This window comes from Gracilinanus agilis, chromosome 3 (genome assembly GCF_016433145.1).
Source record: "Gracilinanus agilis isolate LMUSP501 chromosome 3, AgileGrace, whole genome shotgun sequence".
NCBI lineage: Eukaryota > Metazoa > Chordata > Mammalia > Didelphimorphia > Didelphidae > Gracilinanus > Gracilinanus agilis.
The window spans coordinates 31701119-31718470 of record NC_058132.1 but is presented as its reverse complement, the minus strand read 5'-3'; the positions used below and the strand labels follow the sequence as shown (position 1 = coordinate 31718470).

At 41.8% G+C, this 17352-nt stretch overlaps 1 protein-coding gene across 2 annotated transcripts in view; it reads left to right on the top strand.

Moving 5' to 3' along the window:
- The window catches only part of GNB1 (G protein subunit beta 1), a 60369-nt gene extending 43338 nt beyond the window's left edge, over positions 1-17031 (top strand). For both annotated transcript variants that reach the window (XM_044667556.1, XM_044667555.1), the window contains 5 exons: positions 5823-5889; positions 11240-11441; positions 12534-12750; positions 14771-14886; positions 15171-17031. In XM_044667556.1, the coding sequence (XP_044523491.1) occupies positions 5823-5889; positions 11240-11441; positions 12534-12750; positions 14771-14877 (593 nt within the window). In that variant the 3' untranslated portion in view covers positions 14878-14886; positions 15171-17031. The remainder of the gene's footprint in view (positions 1-5822; positions 5890-11239; positions 11442-12533; positions 12751-14770; positions 14887-15170) is intronic.
- Positions 17032-17352: the final 321 nt, after the last annotated feature.

The following is a 17352-nucleotide window of genomic DNA, read 5'->3' as shown; positions in this document are numbered from 1 at the left end:
CACTTCTCTGATGTACAGCTTTGGTTTCCTCATAGTGTGTTCAGGGATAAGGAAAATTGGAATTGAGTGAAGGTTTGGACTGTCATGGACTGAGAGAGCTGCCAGAAAAGATGTCCCTCACACCACCTGCCAGTCTTCTCAATACCATACATTGGCTCTGAATGTTGTGCCAAAGCAGATTCTGACCTAATCTCAATAGCTCTCTGCTCTCATCAATACCTGGCCAGCCCCCTCCTTAAGATAACTTCTTCCTTGGGAACTTTTGAAGCACCTGCTTCCTCATAAGCTTGATGCAGTTGTTACATATAAGTTAGTATCCATGGATGCAGTCCTCTTCTTTTTGTCACTGCTGACCCCAGGACATCCTCCCATCTCATAACTTTGGCACCTGGCTCCCAGGTTTCCCTATCATCTTCTGTCATCTTGGTTGAGATCAGCTTTCAGTCTATCAGAGAGATCCTGGGAGACTGTGGACTGTTAAACAGAATTCTTTTCTACTCCCATACTTGACATTTCATGTGCCCTTTTATATTTTCAAGCTGATTGGCATCAACATTTATTCAATGCTATGATTGATAGTTTATTCAGATCCATGTTTGCAGTAAACAACCCATGTCTACATGTTGACACTAAAACAGTGAAATTGGCAGTAATTTATTCCAGAATTTCTATAGGAATTTGTTTCATACATGCATTGTGACATTTTACTTTCCCTGAAGAAGGAAAGAATATTTTTCCTAATTAACCAACATTCCTGCTTCTCCCTTGTTCACACTTGATTTTTTTTGTTTCATTAAGCCCATAAAGTATTGGTCCATGATTTAGGTTAATTGAATGGAATAGTGATGTAGAAGTTACTCATGAAGTTGGAGGGGGGGGGGGGATTAAATCATCTGTTTTGCTGAAGTTAAATATAAACTATGATGGTTTTCAACCTTCACCTTAATATAAATATCTTAGAAAGGGAAGGTAGAGCCAGGTTAAATTAGTATTTGTCACTTTTAGGACATTTTTAAAGATTATTCTAATTCAAAATTGTAAAGTCATCCCTGAAAATCCCTGTTTTCCTGTAAGTTAAAGAAATGTCTCCTCATAGCTCAATTCCAGTCCACGAATAAGAAACACCTTCCAACAGCCACAACTCTGCAATAATAATTCAATGCAACTGCCATTTCAGACCTGTCTTCCTCTTGTGAAGAACCATGTCATTGTTCAAATATAGCAAGAGAGCCAGGGAGGGGATGGTGGAGATCCTGGCCATCAACAGCTTCTCTCTGGACCACAGCTCAGATTGAGGTTTTCTTGTTGTCTTAAAATGGAAGTAATGCCTAGAAGCTTAGCCACACAGGACTCCAGTTATTCACTTGAACACAGGAATCAGGAAGACCTGAGTTCAAATACCACCTCAGATTGTCACTAACTATGTGGCCATGAGCAAGGCACTCTCTCTGCCTCAGTTTCCTCATCTATAAAAGGGGGTGATAATAATATAAAACACCTCCTGGAGTTGTTGTGAGGATCCAGTAAGATAGTTCCTTTAAAGCACTCCAGAATGTGAGGTGCTGTGATTACTATTATTTTTTTATCATTGTTATCTTCAGCATACTTCTTTCACTTGAATAATCTTTCAGATATATGCCCAGCAAACCAAAAGGAGGTCATCAATTTACATTCAGTTGAGGTTTCAGTCCTATGGCTACATGGCAGCTTTATGATTTTGTTTCTTCTTCTAGATCATAAAATCCCAGATGCAGCACAATAGCATCCTATTCCTCTGGAGTTGCCAGCTGGTCCAGAGGGCTTTTAGTAACCCTTAAGAGACCATTGGAGCAAACTCTTTGTGGGCAGCTTCCACCTTTGCAGAATATAAGGATAGGGACTAGATCTGTGATTTCATTGGTATGAGGAACCATTCAGGTGACGAAATTCCCCTCTACCAATGCAAGTCATCACCACCTCCCCACCTTAGAGTCTTAGAGAAATTGGCTAGAGCAGATGAGTCACTGGGCCAGCTCCTTAACTGCTGCCCCAACTACATTAAAATGTAATGGAGACATAGTTACAAAAAGAAAAAAAAAACACAGTAAAACAGATACTATTACATTTTAAATCTGAGTTACTGTGCAACCCACAGGTAAGTATATATACAATATGGGAGCTGCCTATTGACTCATATACATGTTAGTGATGCCCCTATTGCCACAGAGCCCAAACTATCCAAGATGGGACTTAAACTTTAACCAAGTCCTCCTGGCCTCGAGAGCAGTTCTCCTCTGAAAATGATCTGTTCATAAATGAGCATTTATGATAAATGAGCCAGAGCTTTCCCAGTTTGGTTTTGAAGAAAAGAGCAAAATGGCATTGGACTAGACTTTTAGTATAGTGACTGACACACCACTGTATACATTATGTGCATTCTTTATAGAAAGGCTACAGAGGACTGACAACCAAAGCAATTAGAAATGCTCTAATGGGGGCAGCTGGGTAGCTCAGTGGATTGAGAGCCAGGCCTAGAGACGGGAGGTCCTAGGTTCAAATCTGGCCTCAGACACTTCCCAGCTGTGTGACCTTGGGCAAGTCACTTGACCCCCACCCTTACCACTCTTCCACTAAGGAACTAATACACAGAAGTTAAGGGTTTAAAAATATAAAAACAAAACAAAAAAAATAATAATAAAAAAAAAGAAATGCTCTAATTGGTTTGACGACAGAGCTAGTCATGCTCCATTTATAGGGTTTTGTCAATAGCACAATAGAGGAGAAATATTTCATATTTGTTAGATTTTCCCCAGCTTCAGCTCAGACTGTAGAGTCTTCACCTATCCCTTCTCTGTATTCGGTTTTGGTGGTCTAGGCCCCTTTTCTAGAGACTGATGATAGTTCTGTTGACCCAAGAAAATAACTTTGGCCTTCCTTTCTAAGAGAACTTGGCTTGGCATGTACCATCTGTGAGGAGTGGAAGCCTCTAGGTCAGTGATGGGCAAACTACAGCCCTCGGGCCAGATGCGGGCCCCTGAAATGTTCTATCTGGCTGCAAGACATTATTCCTAATATGACGAATAATACAACACAATGAAACTTCAAAAGAGTTGCCTTAGAAACAGGCTGACAGATGAGCATTTCCTTTCCTTTGTCCCCCTCTTTAAAAAGTTTGCCCATCACTGATCTAGGTGATAAGGAGAATGTGAGACAGGGGCTTCTGAGAAGACAGGACAGACAGCTTTTCCATCTTTTCTTCCCCCTTCCCTTTCCTCATTTCTACCACCTGCTTATTGAAGGAAGCATTGGAGAGAAATAGGGGAACAAAATCACAAGCACACCTTCCCTTCTGGGGTGGCCATTTATACAGGAGAGAGTTAGCACTTGCCTTGGATTTCCTTTTGTCCTAAACTTAACTTCTCTCAAAATTCCAGGACCAATAATAAAAATGATTTCATTTACATAGATTTTGGAGACAAGTAGTATAGTGGTCTGTCCCTCTTTTACAGATGAAGGATCAATGACACTTAGAAAAGCCAAGCTAGTTGCCCAGTGCCATACAACTAGTAAGTTTCAGAATAAGAATTTAAACCCAAGTTGACTCCAAAACTAGTTCACCTTCCTAAAGCCACAACCTGGTCCTGAGGAAATAACTTCTTATTGTGAATTGCCCTAAGGGATCCTTCCAGGATCTAAGCAATGAACTTGGCTTGTAGAGAGCAGGCTCCTGCTCCCCTGGGTCTCATTTTGACAGTTGTCCTAGTAAGAGCCTCCCCTGGTTTGATGACCTTTTCTGGAGGTGTAACCTCTTCACTTGCCTGTACCATTCCGCTGGTGCGTGAGGACAGTAGCAGGCTTTCTGTCTTATTTTCTAACACTTCTTAGAGTTTGCCTTCTATCTTGGCGGCTCTGGCCCAGCTGCCTCTTTAGGGGTCTCTTCTCACATCCTTGCCTAGGTCCTGACGGAGAAGTTGAAGTCTGAGCCATCATGAGGACATTTTAACATTAATTACCCTGGTCCTACCTCCCCACCTTGCTTCGATGAGGTTTGGGGGATTTTCCCTTATTGACTTGGCTTCTCACTTTGGATATCTATAGACCTGAAGTTTGCATGGGGGACTCTTACCCATATGTGATTTATGAAAATGATCTGTCAAATCCTATCTTCAGATTCATCCCTGGGGGGAAACCACTGCAATGTGCCTACTCTTATCCAGTCTTGTTTTCCTCTTTTAAGGAAATTCTCATCACCATCGTCTCCCACAATTTCATAGTGATTCAAATTAAACCAAAACAGAAGCATCAGAGCTAGGATTTGATCCCTAAAGCTGCTCTTAGTTCAGTACTTTGAATCAGGCCTCTCAAGAACCTCTGGTTGAACTTGAGTCAGAAGTGCTGTGTATGACCTACAACTAGGGTGTCTCATTTACATTTGGTAATTTGAAATTGTCACTTTGCCTCATTTAATACTAAACCTGGAAAGAGTGGTGAGTGAGTGAAGATCTGAAAAATCTGGGTAGGATTTTGAAAGGAGTGCTATCCTCTCAATGGATGGCTTCTAGAGAGTAGGTTTCTGATCATGGAACATAGAAATGATCTTCATATCACACATGCTTCAAAAATGACACTGTACTAATAGGAATTGTTGCTCATTGTAAACAAGTTCATTCATGTGAGAGTTTAGCATTTTCCCCCTCCTTCAGAGTCATTTTTCCTAAGTATGTCACAGCTATGTAGCTAGATGGTCAGCCAGTAGGCATTAAGTGCCTACTATGTGCTATGCTCTGGAGATAACAATAGTCCTTGCCCTCAGAAGCTTAAAGAAATAATGCAAAATAATACAGGGTCATATTGAGGGCATAGACGGGAGGAATCAGAGGAGACCTTTTGTCTATTCTGAAGGTAGTACTTAAGTTGCCTTTTGAAGGAAGAAAGGAAATCTGAGGCCGACATAAGGCAGAAGTATATTCCAGGCGTGAGCATAAAGTGAAGACCAGAGATCAAGTGTTAGAAACGGCCAGAACTGATGAACCTACATGTGGAAACTAAATTGGGGGAAGGGACTTACAAGCCAATAGGAGAGTTTTACTTGATCCTAGGGCCAAGCCACTGGAGCTTATTGAGCAAAGGGAGTGACCTGGCCATATCTGAGATTTTTAAATCTCACATGCTAACCAGTATGGAGACTGTGTTAAGGAGGGGAAAGGCAGACCATTTTAGGAAACTTCTCTGGGATTCGACACAATGAAAGACCTGAGGGAAGGACACAATGTAAGAAATGTTGTGGAGGAGGGGAGAGGGAATGCACAAGATTGGGTGACTGGCTCGAGGAATAGTGAAGAGTTTAGGATTACTCCAGAATTGTTATCCAATTTTTGGGGTAGGAAATCTCAGATAGAGAGAAGGAGGAAGAGAGTGTATATTTATGTGTATGTATTTAATCTTTTTATGTTAAAAATCAAACTGTTACATTCAAAAATATTTATAATTTTCTAATATGTGGGGGTTTTCTTAAATAAATTAAATTTTATTTTTCCCTGGTGTTCAGTAAATGATAATCTTAACCCTCTTACCTTAACCTTGCAGACAGATCACTGTTTGCCTAGATCAAAAATAGCTTCTACCCAGAAGTAAATACGGTGTTGTGGGTTTGGTAGGTTTATTAATTCTGCCTTGAAGACAAAAAATCAGAAATCTCAGATATAGTAGTACAATAATAGCCTAACCTTAAACCTTTGAACCCCAAACCTTAGGGTTTAGTCTAAACCTTTATTGGCATTTAGAACATCAAAACCATTCACAAAGAATGTGGTTTGACTTTGAGCTTTTGTGCTATTTTCCAGGTTACTTGTCATGCTGCCGCTTCCTGGATGATAATCAAATTGTCACCAGCTCTGGAGACACCACTTGGTGAGTGACAAGCCCAGGAGGCACTTCTCATTCGTCTCTAAGCAGGAAGCCCCTACTTGGAGCCCTTTTAAGGCTATAAAACTTTTGGAGAGCCTGGAGCCCCAGGTGTAGTAGACAGACAGAGAAGTTAGCTTAACTATGGGCATTAAAATGTTTAGCATTTACCAATGCAGATGAAACCAGTTTTTCTGCATTCGTTTTTTTCCAGATTTAGAAATCTACTGTTTGACATATAATAGCAATGAAGCTTGGGACATGGGAATTAATGGTCAGTACAAAGTGATTACCTGAGGTTTAATAGGCTTTTCTCCTGAAGTTCACTTTTGAATCTCCTTTTTCACACACAGCAAACCACACTAAGTAGGTAGAATTTTCTGTAGATGTTGCAGGAGAGACTCCTCTCGAGAGTCTAGTCCCAGCTCTTTATGATTCCTAAGGACTGAGGGAGAAAAGAATTCAAGAAATTATTTTGCTTAATCTTGTCATCATCAGGATGCCCTCCCAAGTTCAGGATCTAAATGTCATGTCAGTAGGCCACAGCTTGAGATGAGGCCATATGAGATTGCACCAGATTTCTCAAGTGTCTGAATTATTCAACCTTTCTGAGGTAGTGAAGACTGCTTGGAAAGGAAAAATATGTAGGTTTTTGTTGTGGGTTTTTTGTTTGTTTTTTTTTTTCATTTGTTGCACCAAATTGTGCAATTAAAATAGTAAAATCATTGTTTACAGAAATTTCTTTGCCCTTAGAATGAAATGATCTTTTGAATTTACTTGTTTTTCTTTACCAAAGTACAACTCTGGGATAGCTTTACTAAAATGCTTCAAGATGAGATTTCATGAAAAGTCCTTTCTAAAAGCTATAATTAACCTTTGGTTTCTCTTAAAAAGTCAAAGAGCAATGACCAATCCTGGTTGCAGAGAACAGATTATCAAACATGCCTTTCTCATCTTAGTGAGGGCAAGGGCTGGAGGCAGAACCCCCCCAGAACCCCTCTTATAATGTTGGTCACAGGCCCGCTTCATATTATTTAGTTTTGTGGTTATAGGGGGCTAGGTGGGAAGAATATGTCCAGAGATAACCGATACAAACACAGAAAACATTAATAAATCCTTTAGGGGAAGGAGGCAAAAAACTCAATCTAAGAAAAATTGTTTTATAGAAGCTATATTGTTTTATAGAAGCTATTATTTAAAAACTCATAAGTGGCTTCTGAATCCTAGAAATCTGTTATTTCTTTCTTAAAATCCTCTTGCTTCCCTAGAAGAGAATCTAAGAAAGAAAATGCCTGTGTAATCAATATTAACAGATTCTGTAGATGTGACTAAATTTGGACTGGCATGCTTAGCAAGATTTTCCTTTTGATACAGATGAAATTGACTCTGGGAAAGTGACACTGATACCAGCCCTAGAGAGCCCAGCAGCGCGGGGGGTGTTTCCTGAGGCTTAAAGCTCATGGTTCTTTTTTTGTGGTGGTCATTCAGTTATCACCTACATAGAACAAGACAGTAAGGAGTTGGCAAGGTATAAGTGTCTATTTAGTCAGACCTATGAGACAACAAATGCTTGTATGTGGTTCTAAAGCCCCATGTCAGCAACGCATTACTTCTTCATTAGTGCACTTCTATGCTTCTCATACATCTATAGTCTGTTACTGGAAGGTTTCTGAATTATACTTTTCCTTGGAGAAAAAAAAAAGTCCACAAATGACAAATGATCTGAGGGGCAGCTAGGTGGCTCAGTGTATGAAGCACTAGGCCTGGAGTTGGGAGGTCCTGGGTACTAAACTGATCTCAGATATTTCCTAGCTATGTGATCCTAGGCAAGTCTCTTAACCTAGTTTACTTAGCCCTTGCCCTTAAAGAGTTGTAATGAAAACAAAAAGCAAGGGTTTAAAAAGTAATCGGAATATCTATGCTTTATGAAGAAAAAGGGAGCTTTGGTGGTTGTTGCTTTTTTTAAATAAATATTATGGAGTATAATAATAATAATAAGCTACCATTGAATGCTTACTATGTGTCGGGCATTGTGCTAAGCCCTTTGCAATTCTCATTTGATCCTCATGCCAACCCTGAAAGATAGGTACTATTATGATCTCCATGTGTCTTGCTCAGGGTCACACAGCTAGGAAATGTCTGAGACTGGATTTGAGCTCAGATCTTCCTAATTCTAGGCCCAGCCTCCTAGCTGCCCAAGCATCTGTTCCCAGCGTATATACAGTTAGTAATGATTCCCAAAGAACATCAGACTGTTAACCAGTGAGAAAAATGTATGAAGGTATTGTATTAGGAGGTGGTTGTAAAGAACCTATGAAGAGCCTGAAAGATCTGTAGGGGCATCTCAATCTCACTAGGAACCATGGGTAAAGTTTCTATGCTTCACATCAAACACATGATACTTGTTTTTCTGCCTTAACCAAGAGCAGGCTGGTCTCCCTCCTAGGGAGGACAGTAAAGGGGCTTGAGGACCACCTCTCTCTCTGCACTTCAGATTGTCAGGGACAGTGGAACAAACTGCTCTTAGACTAGAAGAGGGACAGGGGGTTATTTAAGTCCAAAAAGGACCTAAGGAGACCAAGGAAAAATAAGAGCAGAATGCTGTCCTGCAGAGCAGAGAGGGAAGGAGAGGTAGCCAGAGACTGAGGAAAAAGCAGCTGTTTGTCCCCCAAGGATTGATGAAGCAGATCCATTAGCACTGTTAGAGGAGAGGTCAGAGGAAAATGGGAAGTGCTGAGTTAGCCATTTGTTAACCCAACAGTGACAAAGGCATAAGTATGTTCCTAGGAGAGTATCTGAGTCAAAACCAAATGACTCCCCATTTCTAGCAGTTGACATAAACAAAAAATGATGATATCAGGAGTTACCTAGAAAGCATTACTAAAGGTTATCAGGTCTTGAGCAAGAAGCTGGAAGCTGTGACTTGGGGGAGGAAGGGTGTCATCTCTGCCACCCATTGGAAGCAAGAAACGCCATAGAGAAAAGCCGATTTGGAAAGTGAACATCTGGCTAAGAAGATGTTCTCACATTTCTGAGAATCGGATTTGGATTTCCGGATTACATTATAAAATATGGGGATGACAGGCTCCTGTGCAAGGTAGTGAGTCTGTATCTGTCTACTACCTTGCAAATCCCATCAAAAGGACTTTAACCCAAAAAAGGAGAGGAGAGGAGAGGGAGAAAACTGCCTCTTGGCACTTGAGGTGCCCTAGAGAGGAGCTGCCATATGGGAAGAAGAGAAGCAGCAAGCACCCACAAGTTCACTGGAGACCAGTCCCAAGAAAAGAGCGCCAAATCCAATGCATGACCTCAGGTGTTTGTTTATACACACAGGCAACGAGCAGAGTTAACTAATGGCCCCAATGCAGGGAGAGCAATTTAACCTCATATATTGCTGTCATGGAGATCTCTGAGACTTTGGCTTCAGATGGGGGTAGCTCTTTCAAAAGAAATAGGCTAAGTAAGAGAGGCTGGGCTGGTGGGGGGGGGGGGTCTTAGGGATCCAACCTGGTCAAGAGCATGAGTGGAGGGCAAAATAGAGATGATGTGGCCATCAGAGTAAACTGGCAAAGGTGAAATAGAAGTTTAGGGAACAGCCCACACTACTTCCCTAGGCGATCCATTGTGCTGCTTGAGAGTTCTAATGGTTCACATGTTTTTCCTGACCTCAAGCCTACATTTACCTCTTTGCAATTCCCATCTGTCACTCTTGGTTCTACCTCGGGAGGCCAAACAGAGCAAGGTCTCATCCCTATTGCACAGATTTCAGAAAATAGTGAAGGTCTTTCAGTGTTGGAGGACAAACATCCGGTTGGGGGGATTGTTAGATACCGGGATTGCTAAAGGTCTCACTTCCCTAGATTTCAAAAGCATTTGATGAAGGCGGTAGTACTATTCGAGGCATTCAGCTGGGAGACTGGGCTTTGCAGGTTTCCCTGAGAGCTCAGAAAGGGCAAAATCAGCCCTCACTGCTGGGTCATTTTATCAACAACATGGAAGAAGGCGGAAGGGCATCCTGACCAGCCAACATTGTAGATGACATGAAAGTGAGGAGGGAAAGCTGACACACAACATGACAATGTCGATTCAGGATCTGATGGGTTTTATAGAGCAGAACTTTGGGCTAAATCTGATGATTCCTGTTAAATTTCATCTTGAGTCTTACTTGTGGTTCCAAATACAAGATCAGAGAGATGATTGAATAGCAATTTGTTTGGAAAAAAGCCTCAGGCATTATTGAAATGTGCAAGTTCACTATGTGCCATCCTCAGCTATATTCTGAGGGTCATGGCTTGGCCAGACCACAGCTGGATCTTATAGTCTGCCCTGGGCACCATGAACTAGGGAGAACATTGGTAACTCAGAAGGTCCCAAAAGGAAAAGCTAGAATAGGAAGGGGTTTCATTTATTTGTTTGTTTATTTTGGGGCCCTTAACTTCTGTGTATTGGATCATAGGTGGAAGAGTGGTAAGGGTGGGCAATGGGGGTCAAGTGACTTGCCCAGGGTCACACAGCTGGGAAGTGTCTGAGGTCAGATTTGAACCTAGGACCTCCTGTCTCTAGGCCTGGCTCTCAATCCACTGAGCTACCCAGCTGCCCCCTTAGGAAGGGGTTTTAGATCATGTCAAATGAAAATAAATGGAAGTAAATGGGCATGTTTGGCCTGGAGAGGAAAGGGGCACATGCGAACTTCATGCAGAATGAAATAGGGCAGCTAGGTGGCACAGTGGATAGCATGCCAGGTCTGGAGGCAGGAAGACTGCTCTTCCTGAGGTCAAATCCAGTCTCAGATGCTTAACTAGTTGTAACCCTGGGCAAATCACTTCACCCTGTTTTCCTCAGTTTCCTCATCTATAAAATGAGCTAGAAAAGGAAATGGCCAACTCCTCCAGTATCTTTGCCAACAAAACCCCAAATAGCGTCATGAAGAGTTAGACATGACTGAAACAACATATGGAAAAGGGATTGGCCTCTCCACCAGTAGGCAGCAGCAGAAGCAATGAGTAGAAGTAGAAAGGAGAGAATTGGTTGCCTGCCAGAAAGAGAATGGGCCAGTTTCTCCAGGCTAGAGGACCACTTCTCAAAGGGGTTCTCTTTTGAGTGTGAGTCAAATTAGATTGTATCTAGTTAAATGAGCTGATGTTCTGTGGTTGTAATCTGTTACTGCCCAACAGAATCCCCCTTTTTCTCAAAAAAAAAAAGTGAGGATATAATTTTAAAAAAAAAACTTGCCTGCTTTAAGGTAGAATCTGATCAAGCTGTATACTAAGTGATTTTTGAAGCTACACAGACTTGTAACATAGAGTATTCTCTTCATGGTGGGGACTAACTCCTGCCCTGTTGTCTCCTCTCACAGTGCTTTGTGGGACATAGAAACTGGCCAACAGACAACCACCTTCACTGGGCACACTGGGGACGTCATGAGTCTTTCTCTTGCCCCTGACACCAGATTATTTGTTTCTGGGGCTTGTGATGCTTCAGCCAAACTGTGGGACGTTCGAGAAGGAATGTGCCGGCAAACTTTCACCGGCCACGAATCTGACATCAATGCCATCTGTGTATGTATACACTTGGATTTGGGGGGAAATGTAATTTATATTCATTCATGAGGTAATTCATACTCGACTCCGTTACCAGTTAGAATTCGCTTTTGGAAGTCTTGGGGAATGTCATTGATTCATCTTTGAAAAGTTTTCTGGATTAAGTCATCTGTTTACTTTTAAGAAACCAACTTGGCTAAATATGATATACAAACAGGTTGAACTCCTGCAGAAAATTTAAAAGATTCTTGTTGAAGGGTTCAGACTAAGAAGTCCAGTTTTTAAAAATTCGTTCATTGGCTGTAAGAATATGGCACATTGCCATCTTTTTAGTTATAACCTCTGTAAATGTCCACATTTTCTGTATTTCTTACTGGTGTGTTCCAGTTTTCTCTAAAGCTTTTAACCACATTTGCTCTTAGTATAATGTGCAGCTTAATTTGAAACTCGTTGGTTGTTGTTACCTAGAGAGCTACAGAGGGAAATAAAGTATAAATTAGAAATTACATTTTACTTTTTTAGTCCTGGAAAACCATCCCAATTACAGGTGATTTCACTAATAATTGTCAAAATGGCATTCTGTCTGGCATTTACAAAGCTACCTGATTTAGTGATGTCTGTGTTAAAGGAATTTTACTGTATCTCACCATAACAGGATAGAAAAACTTCGTGTTTTAATGTGAAAATAGAAAGGGACCAGATTGAACAATTTATCTTGGTAATCTATTCATAACGGCCTTTACAGTGAGAGACCTCTCTTGTCGTATCTATCCTGCTTCAGAAGAAGAGAAATTTATTCCAGTGTGCTCCATTTTGTTGGCATTTTATGAGGGGAGAATATCCCATTTAAATATCCGGTTGTGGGAGGGACAGTAGGATGCACGACAGCTTTATTGAGACACTTTCCTTCATGGCTTTTTCATTGTAGAAGTTATGTTGGGAAGTATCAGGTCAACAACTCACAAACTATTTCCAATTCTCAAACCTTCTGTCCTACAGCCACTGAATGTCCTGGTACAAAATACTTATTTACATCACCTCTAGATTGTGCTTTTATATAAAGTCCTAAATGAGCACACCACTTACTAAAGCTCTCATTTGTGTCTCTAGTTCTTTCCAAATGGCAATGCATTTGCCACAGGTTCAGATGATGCTACCTGTAGGCTCTTTGACCTCCGAGCTGACCAGGAGCTGATGGTGTATTCCCATGACAACATCATCTGTGGGATCACCTCCGTGTCCTTCTCTAAGAGTGGACGCCTCCTCCTGGCTGGATACGATGACTTCAACTGCAATGTCTGGGATGCTCTCAAAGCAGACAGAGCAGGTAGGTTTGGCATATGCCCTAAAACTGTATTGACGAAGCTGTGGCATGGCTGCCAGGGCAGCACAGAGGAGCTGCTCCATTCCCCCTCTTCCTAGCACTTGAGGACATTTTTTGCATGTCCCACCTTCTGTCTAGCTGCCCAGTGTGAGCACTTTCTCCCTCCACTCTCTGGGGGTAATGCAGGGGGCTCACAGACAGCTTGAAGTTGCAGTCTGGGCAACACAATCTCAAAAACGTTCGCCAACACTGTCCTAGAGGCAAGCAGCTCATTGGCTTCCCTCTGGTTCTTGTTAACCCAGCTTGATGCTTCCTACAGTGTTACATGGTATAAGCCATACATGAAAACAGGTGTGTATTCTATACCAAAAGGCTCTAAAAAGCTACACAACAGAATGTATTGTAGTTGCCTAAAAATATCGTTCAGATATAAGTTTTTCTGGCTCAGATGAAGTTAGTTACCCTTTGTTTCAGCAGCATACAAAGTTATCTGCTCCTAGTGCCCAGGACTGTGACCATTCTTGGCAAAAGAGCCCAGGTAGCCTCTTTTAAAAGCACATTTCTGTTTGTGTGGCTTGTTGGCCAAGAAACAAACCAGGTGGTAGGACTTCTATTACAAAGAATATCTTCTAATGAGCTTCTTTATTTTCATGGTAGGGGAACAGTGTGATCCATCCTCCTCAGTCCAGACCTTTCTCCTATGTCAGCCTATGTTTCCTATGTCAGCCTCTATTAAAATCCTACTTTCTCATTAATAACAATACCTAGTTTGGGCTCTGCACCTTCTTTTAAAAGGGGATCCTGTGAAGCAGAGTTCCTGACTATTTCATGTTTTCTTGCATGACCCAAACATTTTCTAGCCAAAACCCATGGTTGTTACCAGGTTGGAAGGTGAATCCAAGATTCTAGCCACATGAGGTTCCCCACATCTATCTAAATCCATCTCGCAGCTCCTCAGACCTGTTCTGTTCCCCAGAGGTGATGGCAGGCTCCCTGGAACATACTAGATGTTGAAAAATTGACCATCCCCAGTCTCCAGTGCCTCTGGTACAATTTAGAGAGACCAAATGCCAGTCTGAGCAAAGAGGGCTCTTTCTGAGGGCTCTTGGAACCATTGCCCTTTGCATCAGCTTCTGCCAGCGATTCATCTCTGTGAACGAGGTGTCTGCTTTGTTGACTCCAATAGCCTCTTGGTCTCCAGAGGAATTCAGTGATCCCAATAGATACTATTCCAGTACAAATAAGCAGATGGTTCCACTCTGGTTGCCTTGGCTTTACTTTTTAAAAAGTAGATACTCTCAGGAAAAGGCTATTTGCACCTGAATTTATTTACCTAACTTCCTGTGAGGCCTGAACATCCAGGGGTTGTTTTTAATAACTTTTTTGAATACCATTTTTACTCTAGATGGTTTCCTCCCTAGCAACAAATCTGTAGCTATTTACTGAGTCCATCCGTCATCATGATGTCAGTGACCTTGAGGGCAACTTTTTGTTCTTTTCTAAAATTCTTCCTCCCACTCACTGCAGGTGCAAGTTTTTGTAAATGTTGAAGACAAGATGGGTGTTTAAGATCCTTCCATCCACTTTCTGCTTTGTCTACACAGTGAAAGTTTTTCATTTTCCAAAGCCCCCTTTTCCTCTTCTACCCCCAAGACAAATCTGAGGTAGTAGATATGGGAAATGTTTTAGATAATTTGAAGATTAATAAGTGCATAAAATGAACAGTTCTGTGATGCATGAGATCAGTATAAATTCACCAGGTAGAAATGATCTTTTAACTTCAACTGGGTGTCTAAATCAAGGCCCCAGGTGATCTCTTAGATCAACTGAACCCTAACAAATGAAGTCATTCCTCCTTATACTGTCTACCTTAGGAGGGATTGTTTCTAGCTACCTGCTTTCTAAGGACACTATTTTACTAATATAACTACAAAATGTCAAATGAGTCAAAGCTGGCAGGGAACTTGTGCTCCACTCTACAAAAGGAGGGGTTCCTATTACTGAAGCTCTGTTTACTTCCTAGGTGTTTTGGCCGGGCACGATAATCGAGTCAGCTGCCTCGGGGTGACCGATGATGGCATGGCAGTGGCAACGGGATCCTGGGATAGTTTCCTCAAGATATGGAACTAACACCTATAGGTAATGAAGCAGCCCGTATGCCCCTCACTGACTGTAGTCAGCATGCCTCCCTTAGGTGACATGAGTTAATTTTTCCTGGGTTGGTGTTTGTTTATTTTAATTGTAACTGGTGATTTAGCAGTGTTTATAGTAAGGTTTGAAAATAATTTACACAAAAATATGGAGAAGAATAGAAGGACACGTTTAGATGTTATTTTACTCCCAGCAAGATTCCACCTTGAAGTAGTCTTGTTGAGTGTGAACTGAGTCAAATTTTTAATGCTTATTTCATTCTCTCATTTAAGTTAACAGATGGACTCCACCATGACTGGAAGACCATTCCAACCTTTGAAGATTTACCATGATAGCATATCCAACCCGACCGTACTAACTCGGACACCCCTACACCTCCCTCTCAGAACTTCAAAAGGGCAAGATCTTTTTCCCTTCACCTATTGCTGAAACAAAGAGCACAATTCCCTCTACAAGAAGAATCTCTGTGGTCATAAACAAACAAATTGTGCATTCTTTTGGGACCATTGTCATAGTTTTTCTTTTTTCTTTACTTTTTTTTGTCTTGAACGAATATAAAAAGGAGATATTATAATAAAAATGTTCACCAGAAGGTAAGCTTGAGTTATCGTGAAACAGGCCCACAGCTGATTTTCACTGTCTTTTATTTAAAGTTTAGACCAGTGATCCTGTTTTGTGAACACAAGTTGAGACTTTTGTTTTATCTCATAACGGTTTCAAAATTTCAAGTCATGTTTGTAGCAGGGTTTTGAAAACACATTCTTATTTCCTTTTTTAAATAGATTACTTTATGGTCAATAATGAAGCAAAACAAGAGGGTCCTGCCCAGCCTCTCTGGGATTGTTAATGATGTAAATTTAGTCCCTGATTTTTTTATTATTTTTTGTCTGGTGTCTCAGATAATTGTTGCTGCACAAAAATATGGCATATAGAGAATAATGTTAAGAAGTAAGGTAACCAAGCACACACATGCTGTTAATGGTATTGAATGCTTGTTTCAAGAACCTCCCCCTTTGTGAGTAGTTAACGCCACTCCGTCACCCCATTTCTTTCCTCTTCTGCTCCGTCCTCTCTCCCCATCAATTACGTTTTTCCCTCCTTTGGGTTTCTTTGTGCAGTTGGAGGGCAGCAGTTCATTACCCTAACACTACCCCGCACCCCCAACTATCAGGAACCTCGATTTTCCAGAGAGATGCCTGTCCTGTGCTTGGATAGCCGGTCAAACTTTGTGTATGAAATGATGTACAAATCAATGTTTTGAAAATAATGATCTTGAACTTTCTAAGTTAAAACAAATTTTTGATTGTTTGCCATATTGGGTGGGTTTACTCTTAGAATCGCATGCTGTAGAAATGCTAAAAACAAAAAAACAAAAACAAAACAAAAAAATGCATATAGGACTAAGTCCTTAGGTGTTTGTTTTTTTTCTTTCTTTTCTTTTCTTTTCTTTTCAGAAATAACCTGTTTAAAGTTGTAACCATTGCCGCTATACTTACTTCTGGTCGCTACTCTGTGCCCGCCCTTGTGGTGCACCTTCTTCAGTAGCGCCCTAATCTCCCCCCGCCCTGGCCCCCACCCTTGTTTTTTTACTGGCCCATTTGGACGGTCCACGGGGAGGTCTGGGGGAGGAGGAAGGGAGTCAGAGCCGAGACTGTCTGTCCGTCCTCTAGCAGTTCTCCACAGCCCAGTCCTCTTGTAGAATGAGTCCTTGGCATCGAATGGTCGTTTTTGTAATGACCAGGTTTTCCTGGTTTTCTTTTCAAATAAAATATGACGCAGCAGCATTTGGACAGTAAATTGTTCTGTTAACTCTCCTCCCTTCTCAATGTCTCCAGAATGCTCCTCCTCAGCAGCAGTAGTGGCTTTTCTCCATTCTGTTCTTTCTGCAACATTCTGTACAAAAATGTGCTGTCATCGTGCGTTAGGCCTGGACTTGGCAAAAAAGAAAAAAAAAGAAACCTCTCTTTCTGCCCCCTCCCTCCGCCCCCCCACCCGAGCTCTCCGCCCCCTGTGTCCCTTTTCACCTTTTGTATTTAATTTTAAAGTCAGTGTACTGCAAGGAAGCTGGATGCAAGATAGATACTATATTCAAATGTACTGTTATTTAAGATGTAATAAAGCAGTTTGACATGAGGGGGTTTGGGAGACCGACTGGTTATTTATGAGTCTGCTGCTGTCCCCTCGTGGCCCACGGCACCCTCGGGCAGCCCTCGCGGGGCCCTGCATTCCATGCCATTGGCATCTTTGGAGAGGGGCTCATCGGGGCCTGCAACTGAGCCCATGAGGGAAGCCCGGCTGGGCTCCTGCAGTCTCGGATCATTCCCATAACCCTGTAGGGTGCCTGCGAGGCGGCAGCTCAGGGAGCCCAGACAACCCCAAGGCTCCCGGCCTGCTGCGCTGAGCCCTCTCCATTCGTGCCCTGGAAAACCCCTTTCTAGGTAGGCGCCCTCCTTC